This window comes from Cololabis saira, chromosome 13, assembly GCF_033807715.1.
Source record: "Cololabis saira isolate AMF1-May2022 chromosome 13, fColSai1.1, whole genome shotgun sequence".
In the NCBI taxonomy this organism is placed as follows: domain Eukaryota; kingdom Metazoa; phylum Chordata; class Actinopteri; order Beloniformes; family Belonidae; genus Cololabis; species Cololabis saira.
The window spans coordinates 34,549,666-34,566,062 of NC_084599.1; the positions used below are offsets into that span (position 1 = coordinate 34,549,666).

Below are 16,397 nucleotides of genomic sequence, written 5' to 3' on the forward strand. Positions count from 1 at the left end.
CAACAATTCAAAAGTAATGGCTGATTTTGATTATTTAATTTTCAATACATTTTTATTTATTGTTACTTTTGTAAGTTTCAAGTGATTTCAGTGAGAATTGTGCGTTTTTCTTCTTTAACTGAGGGGTACCAACAATTTTGTCCACGTGTGTATTTCACGTGTAAAGGTTTTTACCAAATCATGGTAGGAGGTGTAATGGTCCAGGAGTTGTTATTATCAGAGATGTGGTGTGTGCGTTAAAAACATTTCAATACACAGAAAAAGGAAAACTGTCTTTATGCTTTCAGCCTTATGTCACATGAGGACAGCTCTTTCAGACTGTGTGTGCAATGTGTTGCTGAGTCTGTGTCACACTGTGTTCCTTTCTCAGCACATTAGAGCCAAACCTCGGTGATGATGCAGCAAATGCAGCTACATCAAAGAAAATGAAGACTTGCATGCCAGATATAACTCTGCGTCACTTTCCAGCACCGTTCTGACGTTTAAGGTTGATGATTTATTTTTCCTAAGGATGTTCTGGGATCGTATGACCTTCCTCAGTTTGTTTTTGTTGCTCTTTTTCATATCAAGGTTACCAAACCTCTTTTATCCAATCCAGATCTCATCAGCCCTGGTCTTTGTTGTACTAATTAGCAAATCAAATAGTGGCTCGAGTTTTGCTGCTTTTTCTCTGTTCAGATATTATAAATTACGGTAAACGTATGTAGCTTTTTTGATGTTTGTTGAGAAAACCAAGATGTCAAGACATTTTCAGACATCATATAAACTAAACAGTCAAATGAATTCACATGGAGCACGGCCGACAGCTGCAGTCCTTGTGAGATGTGGTCTCATATTGTGCATCTCTTTTTCAGAAGTTTGCAAATCATCTGGAACTATTTTATTCTGCTGCAGCCTTACATGTGTTGTATAATGTGTGTTTTGGTTGTGCTGTTTTGTAAATTGGCTGCTAACGTTTTGGTCAGTATGTTAGGAAAACTACAGACCTCCTTCAGTGCCTTGCAGAGATTTTAGACCATTGTTGATCCAGTTTTACATTCAAACTGGAACAAGATCCAGGTGCTCAGTCCTTTTTAAACATATTATGGGTTTTGAGTCTGTCTGTTAGGACACAGGCTGATGAAACATGACAAACATGACTCTGGGGCCACCAGAAGAAGACTGTGACCCTACTTGTGAGAAAAAAAACAGCTCACACATAAGAAATATATTCATGCTTCGTTTTTAATCACTTCATAGAAAAAGTATGTCAGATTTAATTTTGAACACAATATACAATATTATACCATACATTGTGTGAAACATTTAAAAACCCACCTGCAACAACCGGTGGACTTGAACACATTGACAGTAAAAAGAACCCATCTTTCATGCAGATAGTGCTAAATCTGGCTAACCATTTGGACACAACTAGGACCAAAAAAGCTTGAACATAGATAACGCTAATACTGACAAAATTTGAATCTCAAAACTGCTAACAAGTTTGGTCAGAAGAGTTCACACATTAGCACATTCAGATACATAATATCATGTTTTGTCGTTGACTTGGAACAATTCACATCAGTGCTGGGCGTATTGTAGCATGCTACCAATACTGTGCCTTACTCGTACATGAAGTGCATTAAGTGTAAAAGGAGACAATCGCTTAGCGTCTGTCATTCGATCTTGTATCTGGCCTCATATATTAGCAATCTGCATTCAAATGTTGGATGGATAAGCACAAGCCACCGAGAGATAATTAAACTAGCTGTGTTCTTTGAAACTAAGGATTGACTTAGTATCATATTTGTAGTCTATATCCAAGAATATGCAGTTTAACAAGTCCTCTATGTTGTCTCTGGTCTACCTTATTGCTGATGTCAGATGAAATCCTTGTAGAGAGAGTCTGTTTCGTTGAAAAACAGTTTTGAATTGGAAGGAAATAAAAAGTCCTGGCTGTTATTTAAGAAATATCATTAAACTGAAATTCAACAGAAAGAAGGAAGGTGTCAGCATGTTTGGTTTAATGTCATACATCATGCTAACAAACTAAAATCATTTTCTGTGAAATTAGGGAAAATAATTTGAGCTTTTCTGTAAAAATAAGGTCGGTACACGAGTTACAAGGTTTTCATGTGACACGTCTCTTTCACCGCCGCTCTGCTGGGCACTCAAAACATTGTGCGAATATATATATTTAGATATATTTATATAAAAACAATATACATTTATATAAAAAAAAGACTCTCATCAGAGTCTTCTACACATTAGACACCACCACTTCCAGGTAATGCAAGTGCATATAAATTAAAATAGATTTTTTTTCCTTTCTTTTTTTTTTTTTTTTACAATGAACCAGTATTTTGTATTTACAAGCTCAAAGTATAGAATAAATATACACTGTTATAAACAGCAAAAAGGACCAAATTGAGCTCCTAGCGACAAACGACAGAGACAAAGTGAGACGGAGTGATGGGTTGATGGTGGGGTAAGGCCTGATCCAGACACGCATACAAAATATACATACTGCCATACAGCACACATGCCGCTGCAACGCTTAAGCATGCTTTAGGGAAACTAAGTACCTTTTGAGTATCAGTAAACCATGAAAATTAAGAGATTTGATGCAACTGATATCCAGAAAATCAGCTGGGCGGGGACAGAAGCAAGAGATCTGCAAGTCTCATTCAAGTCATCCTCCGTTATTTTTCCTGGGAGGGAAGGGAGAGGGGCGTATGTGTGTGCGTTTCTGTGTGCGTGCTGGGGGGAGGGTGGATCAAGGCTACCTAATTATTTCTATTATCTTTTGTCAGTCAGGAGGCTGAAACAATGCCGGCTGTGCAAAATCCTAAAACCCCGACTGTCCTGGAAACCCGATATAGCAGAAGGGGGAGGGAGAAAAAAAATCCAACTGACGTCAATGAGCAGAAGCAGCTCTTTGGAGATTTTTATCATTACGGAGAACTAGGCGGCCTGATTGTTTCGGGGTCGCGTCGGTGGAGGCCAGATCGGTTTGTAAACCATGTGAATGCAGGCTTTGGCAAAGGTTGTCGAGTGCCTTTTAGACAGGCAGCTGCAGAAGCACCTTTAATGGTTTGGTCTGGGCCTGATTGCACCCGGGTAGGGGGGGCTTTACATCATTCAGATCTGGGGTCAGAACCTGTTCCAACTAGTGAGATTAATGGGACTGTGGCAAACCTGCCGGCTAAAAATAGGTCCGTCGCCGTCGTTAACGTCATCTGCGGGACTTGATTTCTTATTTTAACTTCTAATCGAAGCAGCCTGATTTCAGCCCTACTACAATTTCTCCTCCCTTGGTCATTTGACATCAGAACAATTGCAACAATAAGCAGAAAAAGATCCGGTAACTCATATGACCCCGTTATTTTACTTAGTTAAAAGTCCAGTTTTGGTGCCAACGACTACGAAAGCCCAACTGTTTGCAGCCCTGTACAAAAATTAAAAACAAAAAATTAATCAGACGTGACATTCATTGACTGATACTTGTTATCAAAAGCGAAAAGAAACTAAGCATGTAACATGAACCATGACTCAACATAAATGTCTGAGATGTAAGGAAAATAAAAAAAACAAACTTGTGCTCAAATTGAAAAACAAGTCTGAATGATGTGGGTGTCATGTTTCCCCCTTTCTCTAGATAAGTTTGTCGACATTTGTTTGGATTTCTCTATTGCCCAATACATGGAAGACTTATCTCTTTGACATACAAAAAAAAAAAAAAGATTTCTTCTTTAGTTGAGGAAAAAAAATACATTTAACAAACATACTAAAGTGTTCAATAAATAAAAAACTATATAAAGACAATAGTAAAAAAGGCACACAAAAGTCCTTTGACAAATGGTACAGAAAAAGTAAACACTTTCTTTTACTTTACAAATGTGTCTCCATCAGTAGGTCTTACTCTATGCTACTTCTAGATCATTTATCTGTAAAAAAAAAACAACAAAAAAACAAAACAGAGTCTTTAGGTACAAAACTTCTCTCAGTAGTGTCAGTGTCCATTTAATGCCAGTCCAGTTGAAAAAACTTCCAAAACTGGCTGAAATCCTTCAAGTTCCACTTTCATCCGTTCACCAAGACTAAAATGTTCGCAGTAATTAATTCCTGAGAACTCTGAAGCCGCCTCTCTGAAACTGTCCATCTGTGTCTGGCTTCAAACACCCAAGTGCAAGAGGCCCCTGTGCGGGCCGAAACTAAGCCCTCGCTTCTGTGGGCTTGTTAAAAAGCATGAGGATATCCCCGCTTTGCTAAAAACTTTCAAATCACCAACGTGAGCCAGGTGATGGAAGCCCTATGTGTCGGTGGGCGATGCCTCGTGCGTCACAATCTCTATTGCTGTCATGGGCTCCATCATGGCACTGTCCTCGGGCGCCTGATCGTCCAAATAGCCTGGAGGAGGAGAGTGAGAATCTCCAAGACTATCCTCCTCTTCCAACTCTTCCTCCTCATCGTCTTCCTCCCCTTCAGCATCCTTTTCCATCCCATCCATGTCCTCTTCCTCCAAGGTCAAGTCAAACTGGAACTTCTCCCCTCCTCCTTGTCCACCTGTGCCTCCGCTGTGTCCATGGGAGCCCTGATCGTAGAAGGGCGGGGACGGGCTCTGGGGGATCATACTCTGGTACCAGTTCCTGTTGTCCTCCAGTGTGTCCAGAATGTCCTGAGCGTCGGGGTGTACCAGGTCGGCCCAGGTCTCCCAGAGAGGGTGCACGATGTAGTCGATAAAACCCACCTATGAAAGACAAACGAGCATTAAGGGCATGTTGTTTTTTTTGTTAAGCACTCCCTGTCATTTTTAAACAGTGCAGTTGCTTCACCTGGCTCTTCTCCACAGAGGCTGTGTGTTTATCACACATGGGGCTGATCTCCATCCCCCTCTCCCTCTCTCTGTCTCCCTGGTGGAAAAACTCCTCCATTATCCGATCAGTCCACTGACGATACACCTCCAAGGGCTTTGTGGGGTTACTCAGGTCGGCACAGTGCACCATGTTACGCAGCACCTGGAAATAGCACATAATCACAATTTATTACATGGCACAGATGTGGAATAACGTTCAGCTTTAAAACGTTTTTTTTCTAGAACAGAGGTCGGCAACCCGCGGCTCTAGAGCTGCATGCGGCTCTTTAGCGCCGCCCTAGTGGCTCAATGGAGCTTTTTCAAAAATGTTTGACCTTTTTTTCTTCTCTTTTTTTTCTTTTTTTCTCTTTTTTTCCTTTCTTTTCCTTCTTTTTTCTTCTTTTTTTCCTTTTTTTCTTCCTTTTTCCTTTCCTTTTTAATCTCGACATTTCGACTTTTTTCTCGAAATTTTGACTTTTTTCTTGACATTTTGTCTTTTTTCTCGACATTTTGACTTTTTTCTCGACATTTTGACTCTTTTCTCAAGATTGTACTTCGACTTTTTTCTCAACATTTTGACTTTTTTCTCGACATTTCGACTTTTTTCTCAACATTTCGACTTTATTTCTCGACATTTCGACTTTTTTCTCGACATTTCGACTTTTTTCTCGACATTTTGACTTTTTTCTCAACATTTCGACTTTTTTCTCAACATTTTGACTTTTTTCTCAACATTTCGACTTTTTTCTCAACATTTCGACTTTTTTCTCGAAGTGCATAATGAAAAAAAAATCTTCCCCCAATTATAACTAATATAGATACATGCAGCATGTGTTGTCTTCATTCTAAGGCTTATACAAGACTTTTCATTTTTTGCGGCTCCAGACATATTTGTATTTTGTGTTTTTGGTCCAATATGGCTCTTTCAACATTGTGGGTTGCCGACCGCTGTTCTAGAAGGACTCTGATAGACCTCAGTCAGACAGTATTGGTAGTATTCCAGAAGTAACACATACCTGTATCCTATCTGTGTAGTTATCGAGCAGCAGTACTCCGGAGCTGGTCACCTTCTTGGTCTCCACCATAGTCTTCAGGTCGGCCAGCAGGCTCATGTGTTTGGACATGTCGGTGGCCAAAACCTGCATGAAAGAGGAACACGATCAGCACTGACGGGACGGTGACCAGTGGCAATTGAGAGTAAGAGAGTTAAAATGTGAGAGCGTGCATCTTACCATGTCGATAACCATCTTGCGCAGGGACTGTCGCTGCTTCTTCGTGAGGTTTTGGAAGATATCACAGTTGTCTTCCTGCAGCAGCTTGAAGCCCACAGCCAAATGATGGTTCTCCAGCACCGACTCGTCGTTGTACATCAGGGCCAGTTCAGAGTCTGCACGGTGGGTAAAAATAAGTTGTGTGAAGTTAGCTGTTATATACACATTACATGCATTATGTTTCTCCTGCTAAAATGGCAATTTTTCAGCTAAATAATACTTTGAACTTACTGGTATTGATTAGGAATTGGTTTGAAACTCCAGGATGATCAACATCATGGATAGCTGCAGCAAAGATAGCCGCTAGGATCTCAAGATCTGTGAAGACCGCCTGTGAAAGAAACAGGAGAGCATGTCAGATAATTTATCACCGACTTCTGATTGGGAGAGAAAAAAAGACTTTTATCTCCCTTTAGATGGAGAAAAAAATCTATTCATGTGTCATAAAAAAGAGGAGCAGACCGCTAAAATCCTTCATGTGAAGGTCCATTATGATTGTATTATATGAGTATTATAAAGTGTCTGTTGGCAACTGCATATGAAAGATGTCTAGAGGAGTAAATCACAGCCGAGTTCACTCTGACAGTAATAAATCACACCTCTAAATAAAAGACATTTGTTAGAAAACTGGAAATAAGACTGTTGGACCAAAGAATTTTCTAAGAAAAGGGAAAAAAAGATTCATTGGAAGCATCTGGAGCTTTTAAAAACAATCCAGGAAAGCTGCACGTGAGAAAATGTAAAAACCGACTCCTATAATTTAGTTTTCATTTAGGTCTGCGGATGCCCCTCCGATGAAATATATAGACAGATAACATGCAATACTGGAAAGTGACGCTGAATGGAAGGACTTACATCTAGAGCAGGAGTGGAAAGGAGGATGTGCGTGGACTGGGCGACGTCAGCAGCGTGCAAACTGTTATGATAGGCCACATCTGAATGGTAATGATCCTCCAGGGTCATCATGTAGGCCACGAACGTATCCACCGGGATCTTGAACGTCTTCAACAAGTCTCGCTCCTGGAAAACAACACAGGAAAAAACTCTGGTCATACAATTATTATTATTATTGCTACTTGGTGAAACAAAATGAGAACAATTCCATTTGTTTGGTCATGGAAGATAGGACTCTCCATACCTGGAAGATGGCGTACATGATGCATGTGAGGGGCCGGTTATGGGAGTACTCTGAAACAGTGAAGATGTTCAGGCCCCACTTGTTCAGATCCTCCAGCTCCTTGGACAACAGCTCTTCCTTGTCGGTCTTGACGCCGAAGCGGGATATGCTGCTGGTGGAGAGCGACGGCCCGTGAGACACCTTCTTCACCCCGCTGATCTGCGTCATCAGCTGCTGCTTCTGCTGCTTCTTCTTCTCTCGCGTCTTGGACGTCGGCGATGGCATCTCCACCTCATTCTGTTTGTCTGCGCGAAAAGAATACAGAGATTTGTTGTTTTTTTTTAGGTGGAAAACTGCAGTCTGAGTAAAGACTAAAAGAGGACAGTGCAGGTGCGCTGCTGTAGACACCTGTAGCAGCTTCGTTTCTGGGGAATTCATGGAGTCATTCATCACATGTGCCGCCACCCTTTGTTCATTCATGTTCCCTGTTGGCCACCTGCAGCGCCTCTCTCTGAGCTGCCACTGTTCTCTCTCCTCCCCCCATCGCTCCACCTCCACCCCGGCCGCCTCACAGCAGGCTCTCATCTCATCTCTGGCTTTTTATCCTCCTAGGTCAGACCATTGACCGACCAAGAGCCGAGGCATCATTCACAGTTTCTTCTCATTCACGAAACAGAAGATCCCAAATGCTAGCTTTCACGGTAAAAGTAAAACACAATACAAGTGTCTTGCAACAGCCGGAAAGGTTACAGGAGAACTGATAGAAATCCCGCAGGGGCCGGCTATCGGTATGCATGTGAGCCGCGGGCTCATCTATCAAGCCTCGGCTAAGCTCATCGCCGGCCTATCAGCCTTCCCCTGTGGAGGGTTATTCAATTACCAGCTGTAATTCAAATAATCACTTTCACTCTCATGCTCTCTGCACCCCCTCTCGCCCGGTTCTCTCATGTTCTGGTCTGTTCTCCGGTAAGTGAGAACCGGCCACTAAGCACTCTCACACATGTGTTGTGGATTTCATCCTTAGCTCATCATTTATCACAACTCGTGACGACTGATTGGTGAGAGACAACTTTCAGTCATGGCCATTGTTCATTTCTGCCTCCAAACCACGTGTGAGGTGAATACTGTAAAAGCGGTAAAGTGTTTCGCAGCACGGCCGTCACCATGTGGGATTCAGCTGATTAAATGTCACAGTTTGAGGTTTAAACAAAAGGACAAATAGTTGATGGATAGTTATTTTTTTAACAAAAAAAAAAAGCTAAGAAAACTGAGCAGACACTAAAAATATGTTTGTATCTTGCGGCACCTCTTCTCTACCCTGTCACCTCCTCCTACGTCTAATTTCGATTTCTTCTGAATCGTTTTCATCCTCCTCCATATGCTCTCGAGTGAAGGATGCATATGCGCATTAGAGACTGTGAAAGGAGCAGGCAACTTTCTTTTTTTTTTTTTTCCTCCACCCCATCCTCTCTGAGGGAGGTTTGTTTTGCTGCTGGGTGATCAAAGGGAAAGTGTACATGCAAGCGCTGGGGTGGAGGGAGAAAAACGCAAATGGTGTGCACATTGTTGGGCAGCCGTCCCCGGTGGAAAACCAAACAATCCCCAGTTAAAATTCTGGAAGGTTAATTAATCCAGGAATTAAACTACTTCCACAATCTAAAAATCACACTTAAATTTGGCATCAAAATGTTATTTCTCTAATCTTGAAAGAAAGATTTTATACTTTTTACTTTTTTCCATCACCAGTAATCATTAATTTTTTTAAATGTATTAATTTTTTGAATCGGAGCGGTATCTTTTCCTGGATTCCCGGGTCAGTGACGAGGGTCTGTGAGCGGTAAAGAGACAACATGGTGTCCCTGCTGACACACATGCATGAAGATGTGGATGAGTCACGCGCTCTGCCGGGCTTATCTCACCGCCAGCGAAGGGGGTTCCTCTGTACCTCTCTTTATTTATTTATATATTTCCTGTCTCTGCAGTCATCTCCCTCCCCGACTCGTTCGCCTACGATCTGATATAATCTTCGCCTGCATACTTCAGCACATTTAGATTGTTGTCTTGTCAGACATTCATGAATCCAACATTTGCGTGAACTTGCATTTTCTCAAAACATATAAATAATATCAGTTTTTTATCCTTTTGGGAGCTTTGACTTGATCATAATGCAATTGATATATTTTTTTTAAAGAAAAAGGATGAGCAATCTTGAAAGAGCACAACAGTGTATTTACAATCAGCTATTGCCATCTTTTCTCAGATCTTCATTGTGCAACCAACGCTGATGGAGTTCCAGTAAACACCAATTCTCCTTCAAATCAAATAGCGGCTTTAACAAATTGACCAATATACGAGATTGCTCAGTCATTTCAGAAGTCTATATCTTTATCTCAAATTTCCAGAGCCATTTAAAGCTAGATCTGTTTCGACTAAGCTTCATGGCGCAGTTTCTTTGCCTTCTTTTTTTTTTAATAAATGGTACGCCCCAACAGGAAAGCCAGCCAGAGGAACTTGCACAACTCACCATCATGAGCTAGACAAAGCCTCCAGAAAATACTGCAGCAAATCATAGAATAAATGGGAATCTCTACGTTGGGTGTTTGTATCTAATTGTTTTTCTCTTTTTGTTTTTTTTTTTGTTGAAAATGCAGCACATAACCACAGTCTGTGGTGATTAAAGGCAGATAATAAAGTTCCAATATGTGATATTTCAACAGGATATAAGTGTGTATACATTTTTTTACACATTTACCTAGGAAGGTGTTAGAGATGAATTCGGAAACCTGGTTTCCAGACCGACTCATCTCAGATAGGTGCGTCAACTCCCGATTCAACATTCTCTTGAACTGCAGGAGAGAAAGAAAAAGGAGGGGGGGAGAGAAAGAAATACGTCGTCATTTTCCACTTACTGTAGGGGAAAACCTGAGAAAAATGATGCCCCAAGACTCCATGGAAAACACAGCAATGGCCAGTCTTATTACATAAGGGCTAGAAAGTGATTTAATTACAGTGCACAATCAGCAGGGGAAACAGTATTTTACTCTCCATTTACCCTGGAATTTATTATGATGCAGATCATCGCTGTGTTACCAGTGGGAAGTCCATCGCCTTTTAATACCCCTCAAGTCACCCACAGGAACCAATTTTAAAGTTTTATTGCACACATTCACATTGTTGGAGCCTATTTGGAGGTGCAACTTGCACCAGTGTAGAGAAATCTTAACAAAGATGCAAGAAATGTGTTTATATTGTTCACAAAATCATTCTGGGATTTTTCAATACTATTTAAAAATCAATGAATTCAAAGAAAAAATATTCATAAAATAAAAAAGGTACTAAACACAGATTAATTTGTCAGTACACGTACTGCACGTAAGCCCGGGCGCTGCAGCAGCAGATGTTTATGGCAAACTAATGCATGCGCACGCACATGCATACACACTTGCACACATACAAAAACAGAAATACAGCTCTGCAGAGGGCTCAAGATGGAGCCTGAGCCTCCAAACACCATTCTGCCAGACCCCCCCCTTCCACCCCCAGTGATGGAAATATGTTTGGATGCATCTAATCCAGCCTGCTATCCCAGAAATCTCAAATAAAGGCAGTTGTAATCATGAGATCTAAGTATCTGCGTTTGAACTGAGCCTCTAACGTGGCGGCGACACAGCACAGAGCGATGCAACGACATGAGGAACGGGATCCCAACAAGCTACGTAGGTAAGCGCCACACACCTTAATGTAACCCCAGGACACCGACAGCAGGTAATTGGCTTCAGGCATTTTGGACCCCTTTGTCTCGTTCCTACACAAAGCCAGAACTGTAATCCAATGGAAAAAATAAAAGGAAGACGAACTAGGATCCTTTCGGCACCCAAGAAAAAGATCAGAAAAAAAATCCCTTTTTTTGTTTCTCTCAGCAGCAAAGAGAGCAGCTTAATACTGGCTTACTCTCCCTTTCAGCTGCAAAAAAAGGCCAGCTTTGAGTCTCCATGCTTTTTGTAGGTGGCTGGACGGATGGAGGGATGGACGGATGGACGGATGCGGGGAATTTAGGGCGCTGCAGCCGGGCCAGGAGATCCAGCAGGCACGACGGATCTGCTGGAGCAGCAGCAGCTGGAGCCGGGAGATGGGGACTCTCGGTGCGCTGATGAATAATGGAGAGGAAGCGGAGAAGGAAGGAGGGGAAAAACACAGCGATGGAGACAGGAGGAGGAGAAGGAGGGAGCGAGAGAGAGCGAGAGAGAGAGAGAGAGAGCGATGTTCATCTGACTGGAGGGGGGGTTCCTACGCTGAATTTGTCTCGCTTCGCTGCTCTCGCTGCTGTAGCTCTCACTCCCCCTCCCTCCCTATCTCTCTCTCTCTCTCCATGTTTTTCCTCCTTTCCCCCCCTCGCCCCCCCCGCCCGCCGTACATCCTGCAAGCCCCAGCAACACTGTAGTCAGAACACATGATTTGACAGAAATGGGGGGAAGAAGGGAACCCTAATTACAGCTTAGGAGTGGTGTAGATGACATTTTGAAGCATATTCAGACTTGAATTTCAGATCTAAGCTCTCTCTTTTTTTCCAGATAATTTCCATCCTCTTTCATTTCAGGACCCTGTAATTCCCTCTTTATGTGATCTTTTTACAAAGTAAAGCCATTGTGAAGGAATGTCACTGAGCTGTAAAACACCAACTCCCCGCCACGCACGAAACAATGATGGCTGACAATGGCACGTTTTGGAGGAGTGTGAGCGTGCATTAACTTTATTTTTAAATCGCCATTATCTCTATAATCACACGCACTCCTTCCCCCTCTCCCTCTGTCCTTCTGACAACTAAAGTGCCACGGCCATTGTGGGGACCTCATAAGCCCGTTCATCCTCTGCATCCCATAATAATATCTGATGCTACAGGGTGTCTGTGACGGGCTATTTTTAACGAGCCGAGCGAGGAAGATGGTCAGAGACGGGGACGAAAAAATGAGAGAAAGGAGAGATGGCAGATAATTGCATCCTTCCCCAACTTGGGGGGGTTGGGGGGAATCAGCCCACCCAGATCCGTCTGCCTGCGAGTGTGTCCCCATTAGTAGAAAACCCCCAACGCCATAGCAACAGCGTTAGGTGGCAAGGGAAGGAGGAAAGGATGCGAGAGGAGGGGAAGGAGGGGAGAGGCTTTCCCTCTTCCTTCGCAGGCAGACATGTGGTATCGCTGCTGAGCTGTCACGAGGATGCACCACACACATCGCCTCTGCTTCCCTGCACCCTCCCCTCGCCGCAAATTCCCTCCATCCACAATGTCCATCCTTCACTCTCTACCACTTACATGTCAATTTCTCTCCCGCCTGCCACTTGCCAACACAGTCATCAATCTCTGAGTCTCGCGGGCAGGAATCGATGGGCCGCCCTTGGAGCGAGTGTTGATACTGCTGCAGTGTGCGGGGCCGGGGCCACCTGACCCGATATATACCGCCACATCAGCACCACTGATCCGTTTCAAGGGGTTTTTTGTGTTTTTTTGTGGTTGGGTCAATGTTTTCGAGGGGTCTTTCAGGAGGAAATGCTACAGTTCACGCCGTGTCAGCACTGAAAGTTCCCCCACCACGTCCGATAACGTGCGTACATGTTTGGGAAGACGGGAAGACGATCAAAGCCTTCCCAGGAGGATTCTGGGATCCTCCTCCCACGGAGGAAAACCAGATGCGGGGTTGGTAGGAAGCAAGAGAAAGAGAGAGGAAAAAAAAAGAAGAGGAGGCAACCCTTTATATAATAGCTCACTGCATAATACATAAGGAAAGCAGAAATAACAGTGGGAGATTTCTCTCTGCAGTGCACGGGGGGGGCTGTGCTTCCTCGCTGCACACGCACACCCACGGTGGCTCACAGGCTCTATTATCTACTAAAGTGCAGTTGATGCTGACATGTCACATGCAGGCTTTACACACTCCTGCTCTCATGTTTAGCTCATCCTAGAAGTGTGTTATTGCCAGCGTGTGATTGATTTACTTCACCGAGGAGAAGAGAGGGGGGAGCTTTTTTATCTCCTATACTGACACCACGACACTAAAGGAAGATTAACCTCTCCATCCCGTCCTTATCGCTGAATATCATTCACAGTTTCAACCCTGTCCGCTTTTCATTCTGCTCTCACTCGTCCCCGTTTATCCCCCTCTCTCACAGCCTTTGACTCTCACGCTCCTCCATTAAGGTGCCTCTCTTTCATTTTTCTGCTCGATTCAGCAGAGTCGCCGCGGCGGAGGGAGGCGGAGGAGGTGAATGAAGTCTGTGGCATTTCAGCCGGGCACATGAAGCCGAGCTGCTCTGCTCGGATGTGATCTGATCTGACAGCTCACTGTGCAGGGCAGCCAGGCGGACAGGTAGGCAGAGAGAGGCCGACACGGAGTCTCCCTCCGACACGAGACCCAGCTCACGCACTCTCCCGGCACGCACAACCTCCAACACCCCATTCACAGCTTTGTATCTGTCTGCTGATTACCGTGTCCCAATATTTCAACTGATTAAAAACATTACAATTATTTAATTCATTGGTGATTTTTAAATCCACATCAGCATGCACAAGATGCCAAAACTCCACACGACAGATTGAATTGATGAACTGGGCCTGTTGAGATCTCTCCTTGTACTTCTCTTGTATCAAAATGCCTAATTTCAGCAGATGAAGTTGTGCCTCAGAGCCACTAGTGGGTGCACTGAGCTCATTCTGCCGTGGACGCACCAGCACCGGGTGTTTAGGGGGTATTGCAGAGTTATTTTACAACTTACTGATGACTTTTCATAAGTATTTCATATCAAGTTTGGAAATGTGCAAACAAATGTTGCTTTAGCAGCATTTAAAAGTTTTGCAGGGTAATGCGTTCACACTTTTACACTACAAGGATAAAGTTCTCATAAGGGCATTTTTAATAAAAAAAAACAATTTCTTGCAAGCTTCTGCATTAAAAGTGAATATATATTCCCTTAATGTGTCATATCTTATAAATTCACCATCAGTTCCGTGTGTTCACTTATTCTGGACCACCAGTTATGCAGAGGTTGCTGTTTATTTCCTCTTACTTTAACATGTGACGCAAGTTGGTAACATCGCCAAAACATCAAGGACGGGTGCCGCCAATTTAGTAAAGATTAAGGGAACCTTCTTACGTATGAAATGCGTGAATAATGGGTAGAGGTGCAGACGTCTGAGAACCCAGCTACCTCTCACTTCCTCTGACTCATGCGCTCATGCTCTGTGTGAGACGGAGCGCATTCGTGTGTTTCTGGACCCGTACAGTACAAAAATGGAGAGGAGAGGATAGATGCGTTCATGTCACTCATGTTGATCGAGGTTTCCGTGAAAACAGATGAAAGCAGTTACTGCCAAAGCAGAGAGCGAGCTTATGAAAAATACTGCGTGTTTTCTTGGAGGGGGTAAAGGGATTTTTTAAAGGGCAACCCAAACTCTTTCCGTCTGCTGTTTGATGATCAAAAATCCAGCTCAATACAAACAGCTTCCCAGCTCTTCTCTCTTTAAATCAACGTGACCTTGGCTCATCTGTGTCAGAAACAGAAACGCTGCCGCTGTTTACCACGCTCAGATATACCACTTAATCTGTCTGCTCTTGCTCTTATTTCAGTTTCAACTTGCTCCCTTCACTCGGTTTAGACAATACAGGACTCTTCCAGAGATAAGAAACAAACCCAAGACACCCTGATATGTCTAGTTTTATTATATTATTTATTATAATAAAATAAAAACTTGCAATAATGTAAAGAGACACCCAGGCCTGCTGCTGAGATCAAATAAAAACACCCGAGGTGTGAACTTCCAGCTGTGATCGCCACTTAATTCCCTCTGATCCTCAAGTTATAGTGCAGAAACAACCACAATCTTACCACTTTTACTTTTAGCACTGACACATCTAAATCCAGCAACATGTGAGAGGATGCACAAGCACTTTGAGATGCAAGTCTGACTGCTTCTCTGAGCACCAAGCTCTGGAAATGTGCAAAGACATGGAGGACATTAATTGCATTAGAGATAAATTGAATCTAACCGCAGTCTAAACCACAACAACAATAATGTTTTTTCCGATGTGTTTTTTTTTTCAAAGAAAACACTCGAGCATTTATTTGCGACTCGTTAAAGTCCTTTATGTCTTGATCGCTTTTAAACAAACCAGCAAAGAATCAAGAGATGTAAAGGATTTAGTGAAACATCTTGTGTTTAAGAAGAAGGCAACTTAGTAGAATACAAAGCAAACAAAAGTTTGACCCTCAAAGTTATATATATATATATATATATATATATATATATATATATATATATATATATAGGCACATAATACAGTATATTTAATCAGCATAAGACAAGAGGACTCACCTTCTTCCAAACGTTTAGTTTCCCTAATTTCTTGTCATTTCTTTCAAAGCAGCAGGCACCCATTATTTCTCAGAGTAGACTGTAGAGCACAGCGAGGCTTCTGTCCGTTAAAGAGTCTGTCGAAGTCTGACTACAGGATGAGTAAAAAGTCTGAGCTGGCTGACGCTGGGAAACGCCAGAGTTCTTGTGACTCACTTTGGGCTGTGAAGTCTGACAGGGCTTTACCTCACACTCTGTGTATGTGGAGCAATGACTGAATTGATTGTGTGCGTGGTTTCGGAGCGCTCCGCTTCATACACACTCCCTCCTGGGGGTAGACCCGCCTCTAGCCTCCTCGCTCCTCGCTCCTCTGGCTGGCTGTTCGCTCTCCTGCAGCTGGCAGTCACAGCTTTGTTTACACAGTCCACGTCTCACTGATCATTCAAATGAATAGGACACTTCCTTTTTTTTTTTTCTTTTTTCTGATGAGCAGTGGCCGAGCTTTTCAATGAAGTCAGAATCTGTGGAAGTGGCCAGTGTCTTGGCACTTTGGTCTACAGATGGCAGAAAGTTTGCAGCAGCAGCAGCAGCTCTGTGATGCGTTCAAGCACAGCATTCACTTGACAGCTGCACAAAGTTTGCGAGCGTCTGGCGCACACTCACACACCTAAACTACACTTGGAGATTGAAAATTTGCCTCATGCTGCTTTCTAATCAAAACTAAAACTGCTTTTTCTTTCCTTGTGTTACAGTAAACTCAGCTTTTCAGGGAATTTCAATTCAGATAAAAGACCGGATGATGTCACCCAGATGGGGGAATTTTTCCATCTTGAC

General features: G+C 43.0%; 1 protein-coding gene across 4 annotated transcripts in view; it reads right to left on the reverse strand.

The window, feature by feature from the left end:
- Positions 1 to 1,206: 1,206 nt before the first annotated feature.
- pde4ba (phosphodiesterase 4B, cAMP-specific a) overlaps positions 1,207 to 16,397 on the reverse strand; it is a 234,395-nt gene continuing 219,204 nt past the window's right edge. For all 4 annotated transcript variants that reach the window (XM_061738743.1, XM_061738744.1, XM_061738745.1 and 1 more), the window contains 8 exons: positions 9,975 to 10,068; positions 7,244 to 7,527; positions 6,961 to 7,125; positions 6,337 to 6,436; positions 6,067 to 6,221; positions 5,851 to 5,973; positions 4,815 to 4,997; positions 1,207 to 4,729 (listed from right to left, as the gene is read on the reverse strand). In XM_061738743.1, the coding sequence (XP_061594727.1) occupies positions 4,292 to 4,729; positions 4,815 to 4,997; positions 5,851 to 5,973; positions 6,067 to 6,221; positions 6,337 to 6,436; positions 6,961 to 7,125; positions 7,244 to 7,527; positions 9,975 to 10,068 (1,542 nt within the window). In that variant the 3' untranslated portion in view covers positions 1,207 to 4,291. The remainder of the gene's footprint in view (positions 4,730 to 4,814; positions 4,998 to 5,850; positions 5,974 to 6,066; positions 6,222 to 6,336; positions 6,437 to 6,960; positions 7,126 to 7,243; positions 7,528 to 9,974; positions 10,069 to 16,397) is intronic.